Here is a 24872-nt window from a genome sequence, read left to right on the forward strand (position 1 = left end):
AATAAGTTCTTGAGCCTCTTCAGGCGTTTTCTTCAGGTGAATAGATCCACCTGCAGAATGGTCTAGTGACATTTTCGAAAACTCAGAGAGACCATAATAGAATATATCTAATATGGTCCATTCTGAAAACATGTCAGATGGACATCTCTTGGTCAGCTGCTTGTATCTTTCCCAAGCTTCATAGAGGGATTCACCATCTTTTTGTTTGAAGGTTTGAACATCCACTCTCAGCTTGCTCAGCTTTTGAGGAGGAAAGAATTTATCTAAGAATGCAGTGACAAGCTTATCCCATGAGTCTAGGCTATCTTTGGGTTGTGAATCCAACCATACTCTAGCTCTGTCTCTTACAGCAAAAGGGAAAAGCAAGAGTCTGTAGACTTCAGGATTAACTCCATTTGTCTTTACAGTGTCACAGATCTGCAAGAACTCAGTTAAAAACTGATAGGGATCTTCAGATGGAAGTCCATAAAACTTGCAGTTTTGTTGCATTAAAGCAACTAATTGAGGCTTAAGCTCAAAGTTATTGGCTCCAATGGCAGGAATGGAGATGCTTCTTCCATCAAACTTGGACGTTGGCTTAGTGAAGTCACCAAGCATTCTCCTTGCATTATTATTATTATTTTCGGCTGCCATGTCCTTTTCCTGTTCGAAAATTTCTGAAAGGTTGTTTCTCTTAAAGATGTTTTTGGATTGTTGTAATTTAGCTTCTCTTAATCTTCTCTTCAGAGTCCTTTCAGGTTCTGGATCAACTTCAACAGGAGTGCCTTTATCCCTGTTCCTGCTCATATGAAAAGAGAAGAGAACAAGAATAGAAAGAGGAATCCTCTATGTCACAGTATAGAGATTCCTTTATGTTAGTAGAAGAAGAAAGGGGTAGAAGAATGGGGATGGAAGGTTTCGGATTTATGGAGGAAGAGAGGTAAAGAGAAGTGTTAGTAATTAATTAATTAAATAGAAGAGGAGAAGAGAAGGAAGAATTCGAAAATAAATTTGAAAAAGAAGTTAGTAGTTTTCGAAAATCAAATATAAAATAAGATTAAAATTAAAATTTAAAACAATTAATTAAAAAGAATTTTGAAAAAAAGAGAGAGGGATATTTTCGAAAAATAGAAGAGGGAAAAGTAGTTAGGTGGTTTTGAAAAAGATAAAAAACAAACAAAAAGTTAGTTAGTTAATTGAAAAAGATCAAAATTGAAAAAGATAAGAAGATAAGAAGTTAGATAAGATATTTTGAAATCAAATTTTTGAAAAAGATAAGATAAAAGATAAAAAGATATAATTGAAAAAGATATTTGAAAAAGATTTAATTTTAAAAATTTCTTAACTAACAAGAAACTACAAGATAAGATTCTAGAATTTAAAGCTTGAACCTTTCTTAACAAGAAAGTAACAAACTTCAAATTTTTGAACCAATCACATTAATTATTAGTGAATTTTCGAAAATTAGATATAAAGATAAGAAAAAGATTTTGAAAATATTTTTTAAAATAAATTTTGAAAATTTTCGAAAATAATAAAAAAAATTGAAAAAGATATGATTTTTGAAAAAGATTTTGAAAAGATAAGATTTTTAAAATTGAAATTTTGACTTGACTTGTAAGAAACAACTAATTTTGAAAATTTTTGACCAAGTCAACCCAAAATTTCGAAATTTTGGAGGGAAATAAGGAAAAGATATTTTTGATTTTTAAATTTTTAAAGAAAAACACAAAAATGACCCAAAACATGAAAATTTTGGATCAAGACACAAGATGCATGCAAGAATGCTATGAATGTCAAGATGAACACCAAGAACACTATGAAGATCATGATGAACATCAAGAACATAATTTTGAAAAATTTTTGCTGCAAAGAAAACATGCAAGACACCAAACTTAGAAATTTTTAATGCATGGAAATTATGGATGCAAAGATGCACATGAAAAACAACAAACAACACAAAATAAGAAATCATCAAGATCAAACAAGAAGACTTGTCAAGAACAACTTGAAGATCATGAAGAACACTATGAATGCATGGAATTTTCGAAAAATACAAGAAAAATTTTTAAAAGCATGCAATTGACACCAAACTTAAAATTTGACTCAAGACTCAAACAAGAAACACAAAATATTTTTGATTTTTATGATTTTCTAATTTTTTTGGATTTTTATTATTATTTTTCGAAAATAAAGTTTAAAAACACGAAAAATAAAAGAAAAATTTTGAAAAAAAAGATTTTGAAAAGAAAATTACCTAATCTGAGCAACAAGATGAACTGTCAGTTGTCCATACTCGAACAATCCCCGGCAACGGCGCCAAAAACTTGGTGGACGAAATTGTGATCACATTATATGTTTCTTGGATTTTGAATGAAAGCTTATTTATGGCACTGTTTATTTTCACAACTCCGTTCAACTAACCAGCAAGTGTACTGGGTCGTCCAAGTAATAACCTTACGTGAGTAAGGGTCGAATCCACAGAGATTGTTGGTATGAAGCAAGCTATGGTCACCTTGCAAATCTCAGTTAGGGAGATTAAAGAGGAATTTTGATTATTGGGATAAATTATAAAATAAAAAGGAATAATAAAAAGGGATAGAATACTTATGCAGATTCGTGCATAGGAATTTCAGTTAAGTATATGAAGATGCTGTATGACTCAAGGACGCCTGCCTTCCCACTGCTTCTACTCAATCCTTCTTACTCCTTTCCATGGCAAGCTTTGTATAGGGGTTCACCATCAGCTGTGGCTACTTTCATCCTCTCGGGGAAATATCCTATGCGGCTGTCACTCGCACAGCTAACCAGTCTGGAGGCATCACCCATGGTTGATGGCTACATCCCATCCTCGCAGTGAAAGCTAATGCTCACGCACTCTGTCACAGTACGGCCAATCACCGGTTGGTTCCCTCCCCTACTGGAATAGAATCCCTCTTTTGCGTCTGTCACTAACGCCCAGCAGGTTACAGGTTTGAAGCACGTCACAGTCATTCATTACCGGAATCCTACTCGGAATACCACAGACAAGGTGAGACTTTCCGGATTCCCAGGATCCTACTCGGAACACCACAGACAAGGTTGGACTTTCCGGATCCTCATAAATGCCGCCATCCATCTAGCTTATACCACGAAGATTCTGTTGGGGAATCTAAGAGATACACATTCAAGCCTTGTTGCATGTAGAACGGAAGTGGTTGTCAATCACGCGCGTTCATGAGTGAGAATAATAATGAGGGTTATTTACTCATCACATTCATCATGTTCTTGGGTGCGAATGAATATCTTGGAATAAGAATAAGATAGAGACCGAATAAAAGAAAATAGAACTTCATTGATACTTGAGGTACAGCAGAGCTCCACACCCTTAATCTATGGTGTGCAGAAACTCCACCGTTTGAAAATACATAAGTGAAAGAGGGTCAGGCATGGCCGAATGGCCAGCCCCCTAAAACGTGATCAATGATCTCCTAAGATGAAGAATAAAACAAAACTGAGACCAAAGATGTCTAATACAATAGATAAGTGTCCTATATATACTAGACTAGCTACTAGGGTTTACATGAGTAAGTAATTGATGCATAAATCCACTTCCGGGGCCCACTTGGTGTGTGCTTGGGCTGAGCTTGATCAATCCACGAGCTAAGGCATTTCTTGGCGTTGAACTTTGAGTTATGACGTGTTTTGGGCGTTCAACTCCGGATCATGACGTTTTTCTGGCGTTTAACTCCAGACAGCAGCATGAACTTGGCGTTTAACGCCAAGTTACGTCGTCATTCTTCGAATAAAGCATGGACTATTATATATTTCTGGAAAGCCCTGGATGTCTACTTTCCAACGCCGTTGAGAGCGCGCCATTTGGAGTTCTGTAGCTCCAGAAAATCCATTTCGAGTGCAGGGAGGTCAGAATCCAACAGCATCAGCAGTCCTTTTGTCAGCCTCTTTCAGAGTTTTGCTCAAATCCCTCAATTTCAGTCAGAATTTACCTGAAATCACAGAAAAACACACAAACTCATAGTAAAGTCCAGAAATGTGAATTTAACATAAAAACTAGTGAAAACATCCCTAAAAGTAGCTTAAACTTACTAAAAACTATGTAAAAACAATGCCAAAAAGCGTATAAATTATCCGCTCATCACATTATCAACCACATTTTAATTCCTTAAAGTGGTTCATATCAAAGGGTTTCTTACACGAACACACTTGTTTTGTATGCTCTAATCACTAAAACAAAAATCTCTTTTGCCTATTTGATGGCTAGATACATATTTGATTCTGTTAGAAGTGTGAAAGATAAAGCTCTACCTTATGGCATGTTTTTGACTTGCATATTTGAGACTTTTGGTGTTGACCTGTCAAATGAGGCTTATGAAAATAAACATTCATACCTAAAAGGAGATGGTTCAGTGAAACAGCAAAAAGGACCAACTCGATCTGAGAGAGTGGTTCTAGATGATGATGATGAAGAGTACATCCCAGATGACTCTCCTCCTCCTTCCACTGAGGGTACTTCCATTTCCACTGGGAAAAAATCTGCTCTGCTGAATGTGGTCAAAGATGTTGCTCAAGAGTTTGTTTCCCAATCAAATCATTTGATTGCCATGAGCAAGGAACAAAGGAAGCTAGCTAGCAAGCATGAAAACTTCCTGAAGAAATCAAGAGATAGGGTGGCTGTGCTCATGACCTTCGTTGATAACCTCCATAATGATGACGACATTGCCACTGATGCTGAAGAGGAAGACGCTTCGGAGGGAAATGGTTTTGATGCCTAGGACTTGTCTCATAAAAACTGTTGCTGCTGCTCTCTTTTTGTCTCATGAGCTCTGTTTCTTTAGCTACTTTTGAACTATTTTATTTTGGATGACTGTAATAACTCTAGATATTGCTATACCTTTGGTAGTTTAGTCAGTACTTTGCACTATGGACTAACTCTTTTCTGTAGGGTGCAAGGCTTTGTTTTTGTTAATCTTGCTTATTATCCATAGAGTTTGTTATCCACCCTTGATGACAAAAGGGGGAGTAATAGTTGTGTTTTACAATATGCTGTTGCTACTGTCATGATAGGAAATACTGGGCTGAATATGTGTTGCTGGTTATACATAATCCCTTAGTCAAGTTACATCTTGAATAGCGCCTTTTAAGCTTAATGTAAACAGGAACAAAAAGGAAAGAGCATAGATTCAGGGGGAGCTACTCTTGAATAGGAAAGGGGGAGCAACACATTAGCAAAGCAACATCATTCAAAGGGAGTTTCTAAACCTTACTCAAATTAATTTCCTTTTGATTATTGCTAAAATCATGTTTGTCATCAAGGGGGAGATTGTTGAATTATGAAATTAACTAAAGTAATTAGTGGTGACAAACATTATTTTTGGTAAAATAAATAATTAGCAAATTGCATATTACTAATTATCTATTATGTATTGTAGGCCAAAATCAATTCCATAGCCCAAATGGAATGAAAAACAAACAGAAAAGAATAGTGGGCTGAAAACAAAATAGAAGCCCAAGGAAAAGAAAAGAAAGAAGTCAGATGGGTTGCTCAAATGAATACCCGAACCAAACTCAGCTTAATTTCAATTCCCTCCATCTTGCTCCAACCAAAGCAACGTTCCTCTCCTCTCAAATCAAGTCAAATCAAGACTTCAGAAAAGTAAGAAAGAGAAAGAGAGAAAAAGCTTCCTCCATAAGCTAAGTAACCAAAGAAGCAAGAGAGAGAAAGTTTAAGTTTGAAGCACAGAAGCTAAAGCAGAAAATCTATCCATATCAAGCTTAGGATAAAGGTAATCCATCTCATCTGGCTTGCATCAAATCTTCTTCCCTTCTTCCCAACTCTCTGCTCTATCCAAAAATGGCATTCAAGGAAAAGTTGTTCTCTGCCCTATTCTGCTTCACATCTACGGTCACAAGTGATACTTGGGGACCAAGTAGTTTTTTCAATGGCTAAAATCAAGTTGACCATGAGAAGATTTCCATGGTTGCTGCTTTGTGGCTTTCGGTCAAGATGAGGAAGTCAGAGGGAAAGTTTCTACTCTGGGGATTAAGGTGAAAAAGTGAAGCTGTGGGTTGGTGAAGCTCAAGGCTCAAGGTGCTAACCTTGGAAGAAGAACCCAGTAACATGCAAGGAGATAAAAGAAGAATTTCTGTTCATTCAAAGGCAAGGAGAGAAAACTAGAGAGTGAGAACTGTATTATGTGAAGAAGTTCCTCTACTTGGATAATGCTTTCTTTCAAAGAAGCATTCGGCCAATACTGATGAATTGCATCTGAGGTTTGCGAATCTGGTTTTGCACATAGCAAAGAGGCTGCTGATGAAATCAATCTCCTTCATGTTTTACTGATTGTAATGTACTTTTCCAAGTTTATCTTTCTGTAATTTCTTGTGAGAAAAGGCATTGTGAGAAAGCTCAAGTAAAAGCCATGAGTGAAAAAAGACTGAGTGATACACTTGAGAGAAAAGCCTAGAGTTATTTTCCTGATTTCTTTAGGTTAGCTAAGTGTCTTGTATCTTGTACCTGTTTGGTATCCCTTTCTTAGTTGGGTTAGCACTAAGAGTGAATAGTTAGGAGTTAGCATAGCCAATGTCAAGTTAGGATAGAACTTGAGTGTGAAATTGGTGTATGTAATTCTGTTAACTATAGTAAAATTCTTCTATAATTGTGGAGGAGACTGGATGTAGGTTGCATAGCACAAGGCAACCGAACCAAGATACATGCTGGTGTTCGTTTTTTTCTTCTCTGCTGAGTTCTGTTTTCTGATATTCATGAGACAAAAATAAATTTTCTCATAAATTTTCGCATCTGAGTTCAAACAGAATCAGATTTGTAATTTTGTAAATAAAAAAAAGGGTCATAACAGCAACTTAAAAGGAAGGCATAGATTCAACACCCCTTCTCTAAGCCTACCACAACCTTCACCTTCCACCTACGAATCTTCCGACTTCGAAGATAGTCGCTTGACTGGTGTAATAGCATCTTTCAACACTTCGGATTCATCATTGTCCACAACTTCATTGGAGAATTCAAGCAACAAATTTTGTACAAAATACTATGTTAAATTAAAGACTTCCTTCTCACATTTGATTTTATCTCAATATTGTTTTTTGAATAAAATTAAGCTCTAATTTTGAGAAAACATACAAACAAAACATTTTTTTTTAACAAATACCTTAGCACCTTTTACTTCCTCCCTTTTAATAATTGAAGATGCCTTTGAAGTTGAAAGTAAACCATCAGTGTAGTCAATACCCTAAAATTATAATTTGTTATTAATTATTATTTATAAATAAGATACTACTAATGACTAAGGAAGCAAAATATAAATTAATTTTTAATAGAAAATACACTTATAAGAAGGTGAAAAATATGGATTATCAGATATTTGAACTTCAACGATGAAGAGGAGGTAGTGTCCATAACCTTATCCCTGGTATACGTACACACAAATTATCAATTGTAGGATTGATTTCTACAATTTTGTGAATAGCAGCCATTGGAATAAATAGAAAAATTTTAGATTTTTGATATATGTAAAGAAAGGGATTGATGTACTTTAAATTGTGGTGTTATACATATCTCATAACTTATACTTTTATAGTTGACTCATAGCTAAATTTTTTAAAATTTGATTGACTTTAATTTAAATTTGAATTAAACTTGCAGATAAAGTAATAAATGTGCTAACAGTTTTTTTAAATTCTAAATTAACGTAAATATATGTAAAAAGATATATGTAGCTATAATTTTTAAAAAGAATCAACAATATTTTAAAAAAATAGTCCTAAAAAGAATCAACAAATTTTTAAAAAATAGTATTAAAATTTAAAAAATAATAATTTAAATAAAAAAATTTAAAATTTAAAAAATAACTATCTAAGTAAAACAATCTAAAGTTTAAAAAATAACAATCTAAATAAAATAATTTAAAATTTGAAAATAACAACCTAAGCAAATAAAAATTTATAATTTATAAATATAATTCTAAATATTTCTAGCGACGATACCTAAGCAAATAAATTTTCAAACTTAACAGATGAATGCCACGTCAACATATAAGCTTCTTAAAGATAAAAAGATAAAGGAGTAAACTACTATTTGTACTCACAAAAGTTGAAAACGCTGACATATCTACCCATAAAAAAAGGAAATTACCATTTGTACCTATGAAAAATAATTTTTACAAGCAAAATTATTCAAACCCTAAAAAATTAAATAAAAATCTCTAAACTACCCCTCTCTCCACCACTACCACTATCATCTCCTCTCCCCTCCTCTCTCTCTCTCTCTCAATCTCGATGGAAGCGGTGTGGGTGCCATGGCCATCGGAGTCCCTGGGAGAACGGTACTCAAGGGTGTCATTCATCTTCGTTGGTGGCCTCGTAGTCGGCGAAGTAGCGAGCCCCAATAATCTTTCGGTTGCACAAGGCGGCGGGGAAGTCCCTTCCAGCGACGCAGCTGCCAGCTTGATCGAGGTCATCTTTGGAAGGGAAAGCGCGAGAAACGAGGCCCAACTGCTTAGCCTCGGAACCGGAAAACCGGCGAGCTGTCAAGGCCAACTCCATGGCATTACCGTAGCCAACAATTAATGGCAATCTCTGAAGAGTGCCGAGATCAGCAGCTAGGGCCAAATCAACTACCTTCACCGAAAAGAACGCGTTCTCCGTGCAATACCTTAAGTCACAGGCTGTCACGATGTCAATTGCACCACCGATGCAAGCACCATGATACTAGCAATCACTGGCTTCCAGCACCGCTCCAACGCCGTGACGGAATCTTGCATCGCCAAGATCTGCCAACGGAGACTCTCCCCGGCATCGTGGTAGGACTGCGTGATAGATTTCAACCGGAAAATGTCGATTCTGGAGCAGAAGTGATCACCGGCGCCAGATAACACGATGACGTTGACGTCATGGTTGTGGTCCAGGGCATACAGGGCTTTGGAAAATTCAGTGAAGAAATCATGCATCAGAGCGTTGCATTGTCTCGGACGATTCAAGTAAAGGTGGAACACCCCTGATTTGGGGTTCTTCTCTACTACCTCTAGGGTTTTGTATTTCTTCTCCGCCATTGATTTCCCCAATTTTCCTTTCCAGTTGGGAGGAACAGGGCCGAGGTCGCGGTCGTTGAAAATCTCTCTGCCGAGGTGCTCTTCTTCTCCGGGGAAGCGGCAGCAAGTGTTGCTGTGACTGTGAGGATTAAAGAGAGCAGGGTGTGGCAAGGAGCCATTGGAGCAATGGTGGGAAAGAGGGGTGGTGGTTGGGTGAAGAGGGTGATGGTTGGGTGAAAAAAGTGGTGGTGGGATTTGAGATTGAAAAGGAAAAGAGAGGTGGTGGCTGGATGAAGAGGGTTAGGATTAGAAAGATGATTGGGTGAAGAAGGTGGTGTGGTGGTGGAGATAAGGGTAATTTAGGGATTTTAAGTAATTTTTTAGTGTTTGGATAATTTTGTTACGCGAAATCCATATTTCATGGATACAAATGGTAATTTCCTTTTTTTATAGATAGATATATCAGCGTTTTCAACTTTCGTGGGTATAAATGGTAGTTTACTCAAGATAAATATATAAATATGTGAAAGTAGCATTTCTCAATATAATACCTAGCCATGCTTACATACTAGCTGGATATAATAAAGAAGCCCAAAACCCATTTAGAGCAAAAGCATAATCTACAAGACTACAACAGAGGCTCAAAACCCAGACTAAAAGAAAAAACACCCTCAGACCGAAAAAAAAAAAAAAAAAACCTACAACAAACCCTCATCGTCTTCTCTTCCTCCTTCATCTTTCTCAGTTCCTCAGTCCTTATCCTTGTTGGAGGCTGGAGATAGAAGGAGAGAGGAAGAAAGAGAACACGACCTTCAGAGAGAGAGAAAGAGAGCGATGGCAACCGAAACAGCAGGAGCAGTAGTTGAATCGTCTTCAGCGGCGACCGTGCCTTCGCCGGCGCCGGAGGCTGGATCGAAACACAAGCTGGAGAGGAAGTGGACGTTCTGGTTCGACAACCAATCGAAGCCGAAGCAAGGCGCTGCTTGGGGTACCTCTCTCCGCGAGGTTTACACTTTCGATACTGTCGAAGAGTTCTGGTGGTGCGTTTTCCACTCTTTTTAAATTTATTTTTAATTTAGTTTGAAGTTGAATTCAAGTTCGCTCGATCTTGATTTTTGAAATTATCGTAGATGTGATTAGGAGAAAATAAAAAAAAAATTCTGATTTTCATGGATCTTAGGAGAGAGAATCCTTAGAGGGTTTTCATTCATTCAGAGGACATGTAAATTTCTGGGTATTTTTCTTCTATTTATTTATTATTTATTTTTTAGTTTTGGTTTTTGTGTTAAGATTTTAGGCTAAGAAGCGCATATTCTTCAAAACACTAGGGTTGCGTTTGAAACTGCATAAATTAGGTAGCCCAAGTTTTTGTTGCTGTCTCTGAGATTTAGAGAGACAGTATCCAAAGGCCATGTTGAGCGGTGGATATTTTGTCAAAAAATTCTATATGTCCATTAAAATTAAGTCATCGAATATATTTGTATATAAATACATGAATTGTGGACACCAAAAAATAATTACATATGTTGTTTAACACACTTTCAATGCATATTTTGTATTAAAACATGTAGTTGTTTATTTTTTGTGTACATGGCTGCACTTTTTTTATAGGTAACTTTAAGATACTCCTGGTTATATTTCCAAGGTTTTTAATTTTTTTTCAAAAATTTTTATCCTAGTTTAAATTTAAGTTTCAGAAGAAGAAACAAGTAAACACATTATGCACATCCTTCTGTTGAGATTTTTGTATCTGAATCCAATCATCATAGGATTTTGGAGAACATTTTTCATGAAATTTTGTTGCAGTTTGTATGATCAGGTATTCAAGCCCAGCAAATTGCCTGGAAATGCAGACTTCCACTTGTTCAAGGCTGGGATTGAGCCAAAATGGGAAGATCCTGAGTGTGCTAAGGGAGGCAAGTGGACTGTCACAAGCAACAGGAAGGCTAATCTTGATAACATGTGGCTTGAAACTGTAATTTCTTGCTACCTTTCTTTCTTTTCTCAAAAATGTTGGAGTTCTTCTGGATTTTGTACATAAAGAATATGAGAAATGATGTTGTTTCTAATTGTTCTAAGTACTAAATTTTGCTTGTTGAATGGCAGAACTCTTGTAAAGATTATGGATGAAATGCTGGTTATTAATTGCTAAATGTACTGAATATTTACTATCCCTTATTGATTAGATGATGGCTTTGATTGGGGAGCAATTTGACGATGCTGAGGACATATGCGGTGTGGTTGCAAGTGTGCGCCAGAGGCAGGACAAACTTTCGCTCTGGACAAAGACCGCAGCAAACGAGGCAGCTCAGGTTTGTTATTTATCCTGCAAATTATAAATCCGTCTTTATCCGCTGCTGTGTTATATTGTATTGTCTAGGATTTTGTCTTGTAGTATATGCAAGTGAATGTTTGGTGTGTTACTTTCTCTTCCTATCTTCAAATGAGTGATTGCTTACAAGTGGATGATGGCATATTGTATGGGTAGCACTCTGGTGAAAAAATATTTGCTTTTGCATCTGTGGAAAAGGACGTTATTGAGGAAAAAGTTAAAGTAGTGTCAGAGTTGCTGTTTCCGTGTTTAGGCCCAAATTTTGATGTTATTAAATATAATTAAATAATTACGGAATTACCCATTGTGCCCATAGCCAGTAAATGTTGAATACAATGGTTAATTATGGCATGATAAAATATTTTATTTTATTTTATTTAACAAAGTGAAATGGAGGAGAAAAAATTTGTTCCAAATTGAAAAAAACATGATTTAGTCAATAGTAAGTATCCATGATTGATGATGCAGTGCACGATGAAATCAGAGGGAAAGGCACAATATGCGAGTAAACTACTAGTTTGGCTCCCAAAGTTGCAATTTTTGACAAAATGATCCTCGGAAAAAACAAATGATATTTTGGCTTTCCAAAAATGAATCAATTTGATAAAATACATGATTTATTTTTAGTGGTAAACAGCTCATGCATTTGATCCAATTTTTTCTTGGAAAATTTGAAAGTTATTTAGAATGTACAAATGAGAACTCGAAAAAATTCGATCTTTAGACTCTTTTTTCAATTGTTTTCCTAATTTTCTCTTGCCATTTAGGGGAAAAAAATTGCCAAAACAAATTCACATACAATTACCAAGTTTGGAGATTCAAAATATTTCATTTTTCTAAATAGATTTGCAAAAAATCGTGTCGAAATTGGATCTCTTTTTCAAGTATGTATTACTGTATTTGGTACATTTTATCAATTTGAGATATCTTTGGAGGGTCAAAATGTCATTTCTTTTTTTTTGAAGGGTTATTTTGTTAGAAATTAAAATTGTAGTTAAATGATAGTTTACTCCAAAATATACTATTACAAAGTGTTGAAAATGTGTTTTTTATATTCTTGAAAACAGGGACGGAAGAAACGTGTAAATTACTCAGAATATTCTGGTTTCATAGTGTCATGTTGTGATGTGTCTATTTTAATATTAGTAGTGTCTGATCCAAAAATTTTTATTAGTGATTCCCAAAAATCATAAGAAATTAGAAACAAGGCAGTCGGGTGCAAAGCATCCCACATTCTGCCGCAAATAGTATATGTTTAGCCTAACCTAATGCATGTATTGGTGACTAATTCTATAGTTTGAACTGGTCATCATGAGGTCACATAGAGTTAACTGAACTGTTGCCCCAAGGCACCCCTTCAAGAAATTATATGAAATAAATCTCAAATATTTTATTCAAACACAAACTAAATATTGATTTATGTGGTTCAACTTGCAGATGTCATTTCTATTATTTTGTTTAATTAAAAATTTGTTATATCTCAAACACATGCTTAGCAATAATATCTCGCAATTTTTTAAGGTTATTCTACATTTTAATATTTCTTATTTCATATTTTAAAATTGAACTAGAACAGAGGTAAGTACCAATTACCAATATAAGTTTAACAATTACCAAAAGCAACAACAAACCCTTGTCCCACTAGTTGGAATTAGCTACATGGATCAAGAGACGTCATTGTGTCCTATCATATATTATGTTTACAGTAAGACCATTTAGACATAGATTTTTTTTCGACCACCTCGTGTATGTTTTTTTTAGGTCTTCATTTACCTTTTGCTACTTGTTTACCTTCTAATTCACCTTCCTAACCGAATGTTCCGACGACTTTTTCCCCACATGTTCAAACCACCTAAAATGAGATCCTACACTTAAAATTTCTCTCTTGTATCCTCATTCCTTTTTCTGTCCATGTGTGTTTTGTCACTTTTATCACATTAAACTTATGCCCATGCTCACCTTCACCCTTTCCCACTTTTTTCCTTGCAAGCACCTTATGTTAATCTTTCTTCTTGCTATGGCAGATTTTCCTGTAATTGTAACTACATTCTATGTCTCAAACTGCAATTTTCGGTTGCCTCTATCTTTACCTTTGCCCCTTCCTTTACCTTTGTGAACTAGTTTATTTACCCTCGTTTGATAAAAAAAATGTGAGAATTGTACATTTTGCACTACATCCGGATATCGATGTAGCAAGCTTTCCTCATTTGACATTGTACTCGAGCCATATAGTACTTTGCTTTTGGGGAATGACCTAACTTTTGCGCAATATTGTATTTGGTCAATGTCATAGAGATTCTACGAAGTTTTATGTTTGCTATCGATTGCCTAACACAACCCTTTTTCTTTATCCGGGTTTGGGATCAGTTATGCAAGTTAGACAATTAAAAGAAAATGAGCATGGTTATCGTGAATTCTAAGAAGTATGTCACAGAAATAATTCCTCTTTATGGTGGAAGACTTTAGTGTATATCCCCTGCAATTTTTGACAATTCTCAAAACCATCTCATTGATGCGAGATTCAAGAAGTGGTGGAAATAATGTTTATCTTAGTATTTTAAGAAAATTTCAAAAAGAAAATAGTGTTGATACAAAAGATATGATATTTGATTTAGACACTATATGCTAAGAGTACAAGAAGGACAATGCCCACAGTGTCACATACCTTCGGGAGGGGATTTACTCACAAGCCCTTTTCCTCTTTAAATATATCACTAAAGTAGGGGGGCTCTACCCACTAACCTCGTTTTTTTTTTTTAAATGTCGCCATCTTTACTTGCGGAAATTCTTTTACTCGCCACCAGCACAGTACAAACAAGTTCACATGACTTGTTATCATTGAGTCTAATTTGGCATACCTTTCTCAGAGTTGAGTTTATCACTTCTCGTAAGTCGCTGCTCCTGTCTTAATATTGTGGAAGCTTTTTAAACCCCTTTTTTAACTATTGACAAACATAACGTTATTAATTTTTTAATAAGTAAATATAACATTATTCTTATAATATTGTCATGAAAGAATATTCGGATATACCAAAGAAATAGTTAAATCTATTACAATGGTGTACAAATTACCATTACTTGTTTTTTACCCAAAGATAGTGTAATTTCATTGATAAATGAAAGGCATGGTCCATAGGACAATGAAACAAAGAAAGTAGGGATCTCTCAATTCTATGTTTGGGACTTGGGTATTATGGGTGCTCAAAGTCCCACATCGAGTAGTATGGGATGCTTGATGTTGTATATAAGGAGAGTGGTTCTTCCCCCTTAACAGCTAGCTTTTAAGGTGTGGTTTCCCACTTTCCTTAGATACCTAACATTCTACTTAAAGAAAATATAACAAGAGAAATCTTAGAAGGAAGAAATGGAAGGTAAATTGGGTAGCAAAGGGGGGTGGATAAAACTGTTGGAGCTCAAGCCGCTTCGAAGTCTGATGGGATGATGTGCACTTGAAAATGCAGTGTCATACAGAACAGACCAGAAGGGTGTTGCCGACAGATTCAACCATGTGATGCTGTTTTTCTGCATTCTTAGACATACCACATATCACTATGACCTCCATTAACACTGGTTTTAACTGCATGCAAAACTAACCGGAGTATTTGATATATCGTTCTCTATTGAAATGCATAGAAGCTTGATGTCTTTTCTCTATGAATGGAGCCCCCCCCCCCCCCCCCCCCCCCCCTTTTCTCCTTTTTTTTTTTCTATCTTCTTTTCCTTCAATTAAAGAAGAAACTTAAATGTGTTTTTTTTGCTTCTTTTTTTCAATTGAGTAACCCGTCATCTTAATAGAGGCTTTGTGTTTTGTAACGCTTTTTTTGTAGATGGGCATTGGAAGGAAGTGGAAGGAGATCATTGATGTTACTGACAAGATAATATATAACTTCCATGTAAAATTCCTTAACATCAAATCAGATGATTACTTATTTGCTTATTTCACAGATATCATTGATATTCTAACATCTAATCGTTGCAGGATGATTCTAGAACCCGATCATCAAAGAGTCGGTACAGTGTATAAGAGCAGTTTTGGGGCCTTTTCATGCGCATGTGCATGTGCTGCTAGGCTGTTATGATATTTGATCTTTTAACCATGTGCACTGTATACCAAAATCCACACCACATTTTTGGATTGATGCACTACCGTCCGACATGTTCCCCACTCTTTTGGGTGCAATACTATATTATAATTTTACTTTTTGATTGCTATGTTAAAATTCCTACTAGAATTCATTTGTAGTTTTATATATATTTTTTTAAATTTTATTGGGACACACTTTAGAAGCTTGAAACTTTGAGTATGCCAAATTGCAGTTTCCAATCAGCTTGAGTTATGTTGCTTATATATAATGATTAGTTGGGCAATTATGTATTCTTGGGAGAAAAACCGGAGTAGTTAGTTGTGCTGTTTGGAGCCACCTTCTCTTTGATCCCAAATCTTCCTGGCTATTGCCACCACCCTGTGGCTCGCTTGGGTACTGTTTGGTTAATCTAGGGATTATCTCCAACTATGGATCTTGTTTCTACGTTCGAAGTTATCAGAATGAAGAATCAAATGTGTAGTACGTTTGTTTTTAAAAATGCGCCACTTTATGAACGCAACTTATCCTTGACTAAGTTCTTTTTTTTGGTGCAAAGATCCTTGACATAGTTCTTTATATCACCCCTCAGGTGTGAATAATCATGGACTCGGTTTAAATATATTTAGGCAACTGATAATGTAGAGAAAATAGGAGAAAGAATTTATTGCTTTCATCTCATTCGAAAAGGGATCATCTCATTCAAGAGATATGTAGAAACTATAGAAACTAAGTTAGTTGATGTAGTGGTTAGTTCATTAGTTTGTTTAAACAAGTGTTGAAGGTTCAAATTTTACTATGTGTATGCAGCAGTTCATTGGCCAGCAGTGAACTTCTAAATAGAGCTTTAATTCGCGACGGATTAGTCTTTAACCTATCGAACTTGGGAATACCTTGAGAAATCAAAATTGGATATATAGAGACATTTATTAACTATTGTCATAAATGTTAAGCTTCTCAACCATTATCATAAATGCTATATTAACTATTATCATAAATGCTAAGTTATTAACTATTAACTACCAGTACCAGTTACATTTTGAGCTTTTACACTCCCTCTCGAGCTTGAGTATATAGATCATGGATTAAGTTGCTCTAAAATGAGAGAGTGTATTAATCACTCTTAAATTAAGATAATAGGAGTTACATGTAATGGAAATTACAAATTCCATGGTGGTTAACTATTTACTTTATTACTTTATTAATTTTTTACACTTTAGAACATTCAAATTCATAATCATATATTTAGGTCAAGCTGATGGTAGAGGCAAGAATCTAATTAATTGAAAAGTATTGGTCACTCCTAAGAAGTTTGGGATTTTGATGATTAGAGATTCGTTTCGTGCTAATGTTGCTCTTCTTGGAAAGCTAGTTTGACAATTTTTTCATTAGCCAAACAAGTTATGCGTTTAGGTGTTGTCGGATAAATACCATTCCTTTCAGGATGATGGGTTTAGTTGGTATCAAGACAAGGGATCTTATGTCTGGAAGAGCATTTGTAGAACTTGGGATATCTTGAAGGAAGATTTTGTTTGGTACATTGGGGATTTGAACCTGAACTTTTGATTTTTGAAATGGAGAAGAGAAGGACAGCTTGTCTTGAGATGAATTATGCTCACATTTCTAATTCAGATCTATGGATCTTAGACCTTTAGTCATCTAGATAGTGTCACCTTAAGAATATATATTTCCCTCTTAATTAGTTTTTGCAAGACAACATTTTTTATTATAATCTAGATGTGCAAGCAGGTTTAGTGGTATGATGGTTTTGGGCTGGTGCGGCGTCAAAGGTTGCTGACTCTCGTAGTGGTTACTTGTGGCTCAGTAAGAATTGGTTGGGAGGACTAAGGAAATTGGCTTTGACTTTGGCATCAGCTTGTTCCAAAACAAATTCTTGACTTGACTTTGTCTTAGGGAGGCTTTGTCCACTACTGCATTTCATTTCAGGAGGTACATTTCACCCACAGATAGTTGTCCAAAATATTTTTCTAGCCTGAGATAAGTTGTTCATTGCATTCGGGATTGCTCGAAAGCTTAGCTAGTTTAGCAAGTTTTGAAGATTTCTGGTCAACCTCTGGATTTGTTACAATGATTCTTGCTTCATAGCAAAGAGCACTCTTTTAAATTCTTTTCTGATTTCTGGTGGATTTGGCATTCCATAAATAATGAGATCCTTCATCTACACGAGTCTTGACCCTTGAATAAGGTGACTTGTATGGCTTTGTCTTTAGAAAAGGAGTTTCGAAATATTTTTGAGTTGCAACAAGTTTTTATCCCCTCTACCATTAGAGGCTCTTGGATTCTTCTTCGGTGGGTGCATTTAAGATTACTTGCGATGCTAATTATTCTGGTACTGGTGATCATATTGGTTTTTTCTCTGTTAATAGAGATTGGAATGGAAGTTGACAATGAGACTGTTTAGAAACAACTGAGTAATAATATTCTTTAGAGGTATGTAAAGTTGCTTGATTGTCACATACAAATCATAAACTCAATTTTTTTTAAAAAGAATTAAAATAATTTTTTTTCAAAATAAATAAAAAAAATTAATTACTCACTCATTTTTTTATTGTAGGTTGGAGATAAATTGGGTGGGCTAGACTCGATTTGGAGGCAATCAGCCTTCCTAAATATTAAAATATATAAAAGTCTGTGCTCCTTATTTTACAATAAAATGGTAAACTAAATAATAGAGTAGAATACTAATATACTAGATAATTACGTATACATAAACAAGCAAACATGTATTTACATAATAATAGAATAGAATATTAACATTTGTTCACCATACTTGGTCCTTTTTGTAAATTCATACCCACAAAAAGTGGTTTTTTCCTAGGTATAAGGTAGAACATTTGATCTCCATTATCACTGGTGGAACATTTTAGACGCGACCGTATCAAAGTAGTTGAAAACAATTAGCAATTCTTCAACTTGAAGTTTGGTTGCATTTGGTTTGGTTACGTTAAGCTGTCATTTAATAAATACCTTTATCCTTTGGTTTAAAATATAAAAATAAGGTCACACAAGTACGGCAAAAAATCTTTCATATAAAAATAAGGTTAAAGGACTATATCGTTTTTATTAATGTTTTCTTGTCGTCTCTACGGAATAATATATAAAAATATATTTTTATTAAAAAATATATATAATTATTATTATTATTATTATAATATTTTATAAAATTATAACTAAAATTAAAGGTTAACAATTTAAATGTTAAAAATATTAAAAAAATTAGTATTTGTCTTAATTAATTTAGGTTGATTGAGTAATTATCTTACTCATTTTATTTAAGTAAGTATTAGGAATTTGAATTTTACGTTATGTGTATAACAATTTATTAGTTAGCAGCAGACCCTTAATAAATAGAGTTTCAATACATAATGGAGTAGTCATCAGCCTACAGAGTTAGTTAAGGAATACAGTGTAAAAGATAGTATTTGCTCTTAAAGTTGAACAATTTCTCATTGATAGTAATACTTATAGAAATTTATTTTTGTTAAAATTTATTTGAAATAATATTATTTGTTGGTATTATATTCATTTTTGAAGGTAAAATAGGGCAGTTTACTTGAATAAAATAAAGGAGAGAAATGTTTATTAAAATTTAACGATTGCAATTTTCTTACCTGCGTGTCCTGATTCATTATTATGTAAACCGTGGTAGGTAACCACGGTTTACAATTTACACATAAACCGTTGTAGGCTAGCACGATTTATGAGTAAGTAACAATGACCATAAACCGTGGTAGGTAACCACGGTTTACGAAGGCAGAAATTTGACCATAAAACCCTTTAACCTGCCATGGTTTATAAAGGGTTATGTAAACGCAGAAACCCTTGTTAGCTGCCACGGTTTATGAGGAGAAGAATTCTATATATATGAGTGAGATTCAATATGTTGAAGAGGAGCATTATCACAATGGCAAGTGAGGAAGAGAGTTTTCTTGTCTTAGTGCATTGCTCTAGAAAAATTCAAAGAAACAAAAAATATGGTGTGAAGTTCACTGACAGAGAACTGTTGAGTGTATTTATCAGTTCATCAAACACTTTGTCAGATGTAAAAAACAGCATCTTGCAGAAATTTGGGGTATTTGGGAGCAAGTGGGTCAATAAGCTATTCTACAAGATTCCCATCGCAGTTGTGTCAACCGGTGTTAAGTATGATACATTTGTGATAGCGGCTAATGAAGATATTCGGGTTCTGTTTCATTGTGTTGGGAGTTTTCCGGAGGTCAGAATACACGAGGTGCATGCGAAGTTGGAGGTTGGTGTCGATATTTCTGGGGCATCAGCTCCAGTTCATAAATCGAATGCCGCAAGCGTTGCGTCTAGTTTGATGCCTGCGGCCGGACCATCTGTTCTGCAGGTCGCATCCCCTTCCTTTGCGGCTGATTTAAATCGAACGGAGGCAGTTGCTTCTATACCGTTGAAGAATCTTGGGGTCTGGCAGCAGGCATTTGAGGTGGATACCGGTGGTGGCAGGATTCATGATGTTCAAGGGTTCGGGGAACCTAATTGAGTAGAGAATGCAATGCGGGACGATGACTCTGACCAGGTGCCTTTAGATATCATTGGGGACAGCGATGATGACACAGGTGCCAATCCACATACACAGCATGGCCCTTCAAGTTCTGCCACACAGCAGTACCCTCCATACTTTTCCACTCTAAACTTGGAGGCTTTGGGTCAACAAGCAGACGGAGGTGCTACAATTGGGGGTTCTTCTACAGAATTTTAGATTGGGCAATCAATCCAAAATAAAGATGAAGCTGTTCTGAGTGTGAAGGACTATAGCATTCGTCGAGGTGTTGAGTACAGAGTCTTGAAATCGGATCATCTGAAGTATCATGGAAAATACAAGGAGTTCGGCAAGGGTTCTAGTTGGTTGATTCGCATATCGCTTCGTGCATGAAAGGGCACCTGGGAGGTTAGAAGGTACAATGATCCGCACACTTGCTTGGCCACCTCTATTTCCAGTGATCACCGGCAGCTTGATTACCACATTATCTATGCGAGGATTTATCCGTTGGTTAAGGCGGATGTTGCGGTTACGGTAAAGGTCTTGCAACAAGCAACAGAAGCCGATTACGGGTTCAGGCCTAGTTACAGGAAGGTTTGGATGGAAAAACAGAAGGCAGTAGCACAAATATACGGAGATTGGGAAGAGTCGTATACCGAGTTGCCACGTTGGATGCTAGGGGTACAGTCGACTATGGCCGGAACAGTTACTGTGTTGAAGACCTCTCCTGTTCGACTTGGGGATCAGGTCGATGAGTCTATGGTGTACTTTCATCGTCTTTTCTAGACATTTCCACCCTGCATCGAGGCCTTCTGGCATTGCAAGCCCCTGGTGAGTATTAACGGTACCCACTTGTATGGCAAGTATGGAGGCACGTTACTGTTGGCGATAGCGCAGGATGGGAACTCGAACATCCTCCTGATAGCCTTCGCCCTTGTAGAGGGAGAAAATGCGGAGTCATGGTCATTCTTCTTGTCCAACCTACGATCGCATGTGACGCCGCAGGAGGGAATTCTTGTTATCTCTGACAGTCATAATGGCATCAAGGCTGCCCTTGAGGCCCCCAAGAATGGTTGGCTTCCTCCATGTGCTTTTCAAGCTTTCTGTATTCGTCATGTGGCCGCGAATTTTAGCCTTAGCTTCAAAGGTAAAGATGCAAGGAGGATGTTGGTGAATACTGCCTATGCGAAAACTGAAGCAGAGTTTTATTACTGGTGTGACATCATGCGGACTAAGAATCTGGCCATGTGTGATTGGGCCAATCGGATGGAGTATGACAAGTGGACCCAACATCAGGATAGTGGGAGACGATTTGGGCACATGACAACCAACATTAGTAAATGTGCGAATTCTATGTTAAACGGAACTCGCAACCTCCCGGTCACTTTATTGGTTAAGTAAACTTACGGGAGGCTTGCTAAGCTATTTGTGGTCCTAGGATAGACGGCAGAAGCACGGTTGGGAACTGGACATGAATTTTGTCAAGCGTTGGTGAAGGTAATTGATCGGAAAATCAGAGACTCCAGGTGCTTCACCGTCACATTATACGACAGGCACCAATCGGAGTACACGGTGGCTGAGACGACACCGACCGGAAACTTCTCGCTGGGTAGCTATCGAGTTTCCTTTAAGGATCACACATGCGATTGTGGCCACTTTCAGGCACTGCATTATCCATGTTGTCACGCCATTGCATGTTGCGCTCACTCGCGTTTGAATTGGGCGTCATATGTTCACGAGGTGTATCGTATGAGTGAGGTGTTCAACGTGTACAAGCAAGGGTTTGTTCCGCCTATCCCAGAAGGCCTATGGCCCCCATATGCTGGACCAACAGTCATTCTCGATCCTAACATGAAGCGTGCAAGAGAAGGACGTCCAAAGGCAACCAGGTTCGGTGGTAGCATGGATCAGTCTATTGAAAACCACCCCAAGCGCTGTGGGCTCTGCCGTCAGCCTGGTCATATGCGGAGGAACTGTGACCAGCGAAGACATACTACTGCCAGGGATGGTTAGATGTTATGACGATTATGATCTTGTTGATGTTGTCTATGTTGTATTAGGAATGCTTAATTTGAGTAATGTTAGGTGTTGAGTCAATCAATGTCGTTTGTGAGTTCAGTGTATTAAGTACGTTTGTTTAACTTGTTTTATTTTAGATGTTTAATTGAAACATGTTGGTCAGCTTATGAAAGAGCTAAATAGTAGTTACAAATGAGTTTATAACCATAGTTCATAAAACATATATAACAAACATACATGTCTAATACTAAATAACAATAGGCTGATACATAAAACCTTAAACATGTTGCTAAGAACATAATGAAACATAGTTCCCACCATATGTAAAAACAACACAATACTAATCAGAATCCTCGATGGTGTCATTGTCGTCACGTCGGAAGGACCAAGCAGGTGACCTCCGGTGCCACACATAGGAGGATGCCGTATCCTCACCGATCACTGAGCAGCCTCTACTGCAGAAGTCTGTGGCAGAACGGCACTGAATGCTGATGGTGGGGTCCCTTCTAACGCGAACCATGGGTCATATGGAGAATGAACATCCTGACTCGGTAGCTGGTACTCGAAAAACTGGGAATGAACATCCGAAATCTGTGGCCTATAATGGGTCGCGTCGTCGTTCCTCAGCATGTCTGCTATATCCCTAAAGAACTCTTAATGACTAACATGATCCTCGATGTCCATGCCGACGGCCGCGTAGCAAAGTCAGCGAAGCCCTGTGGCCCGACACTCCCGAACATCTGAGAGCTACCCACAAATTCATAGGTGGGGTGATCCATCCCTGTGTCCAAACCTCTAACATCCTCACCAACAACGTGCTGAGAACCATCATCCCCATCGGGAGGTCCTCTACCTCGAGCCCGTCCACGACAATCCTGCCCACCCTGCCGTCTGGCTCTACGTCGAGGAACACGATGATCCACAACACCTCTATCATCAGCACCACCTACGTCCTCATCCATAAGGTTGTCGAGCTATCGCCACTCTCGATCGGTGGCACGTGTGCCTATACGCCGACGACGATCCACTCGCCTGTTGTCAGGTCTGTCTGGGACCTGCACCCTGGGAGGTGCCTGCGACAATCCTCTGTGACGAGGCTCCTCGGTCAAGACAATCGGTCTAGAATCATGAAATGCAACATCTGGGGACAGGAATCTGTGGGCCACACGGCACCACCAGTCCAAGTACTCAGCTGATGGACCCGGATCAGCTACTTTATCGACTGGGATGACTAAATTCAGTCTGTTCTCCCAATGCAAATGCCATTCCTGATAATATCTGGGAAACCATCGATCCCCACCCCTTTCATCCTTCGCATGGAGCCAATCTATGTTCAGAGCCAACTAGGGGAGATGCTAAACACCGCCGAACTACGGCACCACCCTATCCACCTGATGCCACTCTATTGTAGCAAAATATATCAGGCTAGTGACCGCCGTTCATAGCCTATGGTGCTCGTCAACAAGTATCTCCGGATGAACAACAGCAGTAACATCGGGAGTAGAATAAGGCTCCCACACAAACTGTATGGGAGAAGGTAATGTTAGGTAAGACCATCAGAGTAAACATGAACGACTACTTATAAGAGTAATAACTAAACGACTCACATTGCGAACACGCAATCTATCCAAACAAAGGCGTGCAGACACCATTCTTTGATCCCCCTGCATCGTTTCTCAGTAGATATGTTGCCCACCTACAAGTTTCATTGAAAGCATGTGATAAGGAACGACAACACGTGAAATTGAACAAGTTATCGACCGAAAAGAATAAACCATACCTAGATGCCAGAGAAAATCCGAACACATCAAAACCACTGTGTCTGAGACTGGAAAACCTCAAGAAAATTCAGGACTGTAGAAGCTGTAGTGTCCCGACCAAGCTAACAACGTTTCTGTTTGTCCCACGACAAAGACATCTATACAACCAGGCCAGTGCAACAGAGCCCCAGCTATATCTTCCCAAGTCGTCCATCGATGCCAAATAAGGCAACCAGCGAAGGTGAACCCGATTTGCGTTCTTGTCCGCAAACAGCTGAGAGGACAACAACATCAGAATATAAGCACGCGCGTATATACGCACGGTCTCTTCACTCACATCTGTTGAGAGAACCCAAAACCTCTCATGGAACCATGTGCAGCACACCGTCATCTGCTTGACTTTATTCTGTGGCGGTAACTCGCCAAACAATTTGTGAAACCACGCCCATGTGGGTCTTCCATTCTCCATCAGATTATCAAAGTTAGTCAGGCACCCACTAACGGCCTCCCCATTGATGGGCAAACCCAGTTGATATGCCACATCTTGCAAAGTGATAGTGCTCTCCCCAAATGGCATGTGAAAGGTGTGGATCTCAAGATGCCACCTCTCAATGAATGTGCTAATTAGAGGCTCATCGACCCAGAACCACTGACTGTTCAGCCTAGCTAAGTGATACAAGCCCGCGGTCTCCAGATAGGGTATAATTCGGTCATGTAAAGGCATATTCTGTTGTCTCCTGACATCGTTAATAACCCTAGTAGACTGCAACATGTGGATAAGAAAATCCTCAACATACGAGCAATATTAATAACAGTAAATATAATTTAAAAACATTATTATACACCCACATTGTTATCTATTTTCTCTAATAATAGTAATAACAATAATGAAACAATAACAATAGTAATAATAACGATAATAATAACATTAATATGAATAATAATAACAATAATACTAATAATAACAACAATAACAATAATTACAATACCAACAACAACAACAACAATAATAATAATAATAATAAGGTAGTATAACTAATCTCTTGGTCGAGCCATGTGCACAACGCCATTTAATCGGTACATGCGAGCTTCGTCTTCCATGGCTCCACCACCCAAATGGTTCAAAATTTC

The 24872-nt window shown here is 37.3% G+C and overlaps 3 protein-coding genes and 1 pseudogene across 3 annotated transcripts; 2 read left to right on the forward strand and 2 right to left on the reverse strand.

The window, feature by feature from the left end:
• Positions 1 to 8331: 8331 nt before the first annotated feature.
• On the reverse strand, positions 8332 to 9044 carry LOC130962855 (delta(3,5)-Delta(2,4)-dienoyl-CoA isomerase, peroxisomal-like; annotated as a pseudogene).
• Positions 9045 to 9670: 626 nt separating this feature from the next.
• On the forward strand, positions 9671 to 15966 carry LOC130961427 (eukaryotic translation initiation factor). The gene is made up of 5 exons (XM_057887316.1): positions 9671 to 10063; positions 10830 to 10998; positions 11210 to 11335; positions 15183 to 15248; positions 15335 to 15966. The coding sequence occupies exons 1-5, from the start codon at positions 9858 to 9860 to the stop codon at positions 15377 to 15379; spliced, it is 612 nt and encodes a 203-aa protein (XP_057743299.1). The 5' UTR covers positions 9671 to 9857; the 3' UTR covers positions 15380 to 15966.
• Positions 15967 to 19974: 4008 nt separating this feature from the next.
• Positions 19975 to 21975, forward strand: LOC130962856 (uncharacterized). The gene is made up of 5 exons (XM_057889014.1): positions 19975 to 20146; positions 20207 to 20327; positions 20421 to 20709; positions 20827 to 21342; positions 21460 to 21975. The coding sequence occupies exons 1-5, from the start codon at positions 19975 to 19977 to the stop codon at positions 21973 to 21975; spliced, it is 1614 nt and encodes a 537-aa protein (XP_057744997.1).
• Positions 21976 to 23829: 1854 nt separating this feature from the next.
• On the reverse strand, positions 23830 to 24513 carry LOC130962857 (protein MAIN-LIKE 1-like). Its single transcript, XM_057889015.1, has one exon. It carries the CDS (start codon positions 24511 to 24513, stop codon positions 23830 to 23832), a length of 684 nt encoding a protein of 227 aa, XP_057744998.1.
• Positions 24514 to 24872: the final 359 nt, after the last annotated feature.

Source organism: Arachis stenosperma, chromosome 2 (assembly GCF_014773155.1).
Source record: "Arachis stenosperma cultivar V10309 chromosome 2, arast.V10309.gnm1.PFL2, whole genome shotgun sequence".
Lineage (NCBI taxonomy): Eukaryota > Viridiplantae > Streptophyta > Magnoliopsida > Fabales > Fabaceae > Arachis > Arachis stenosperma.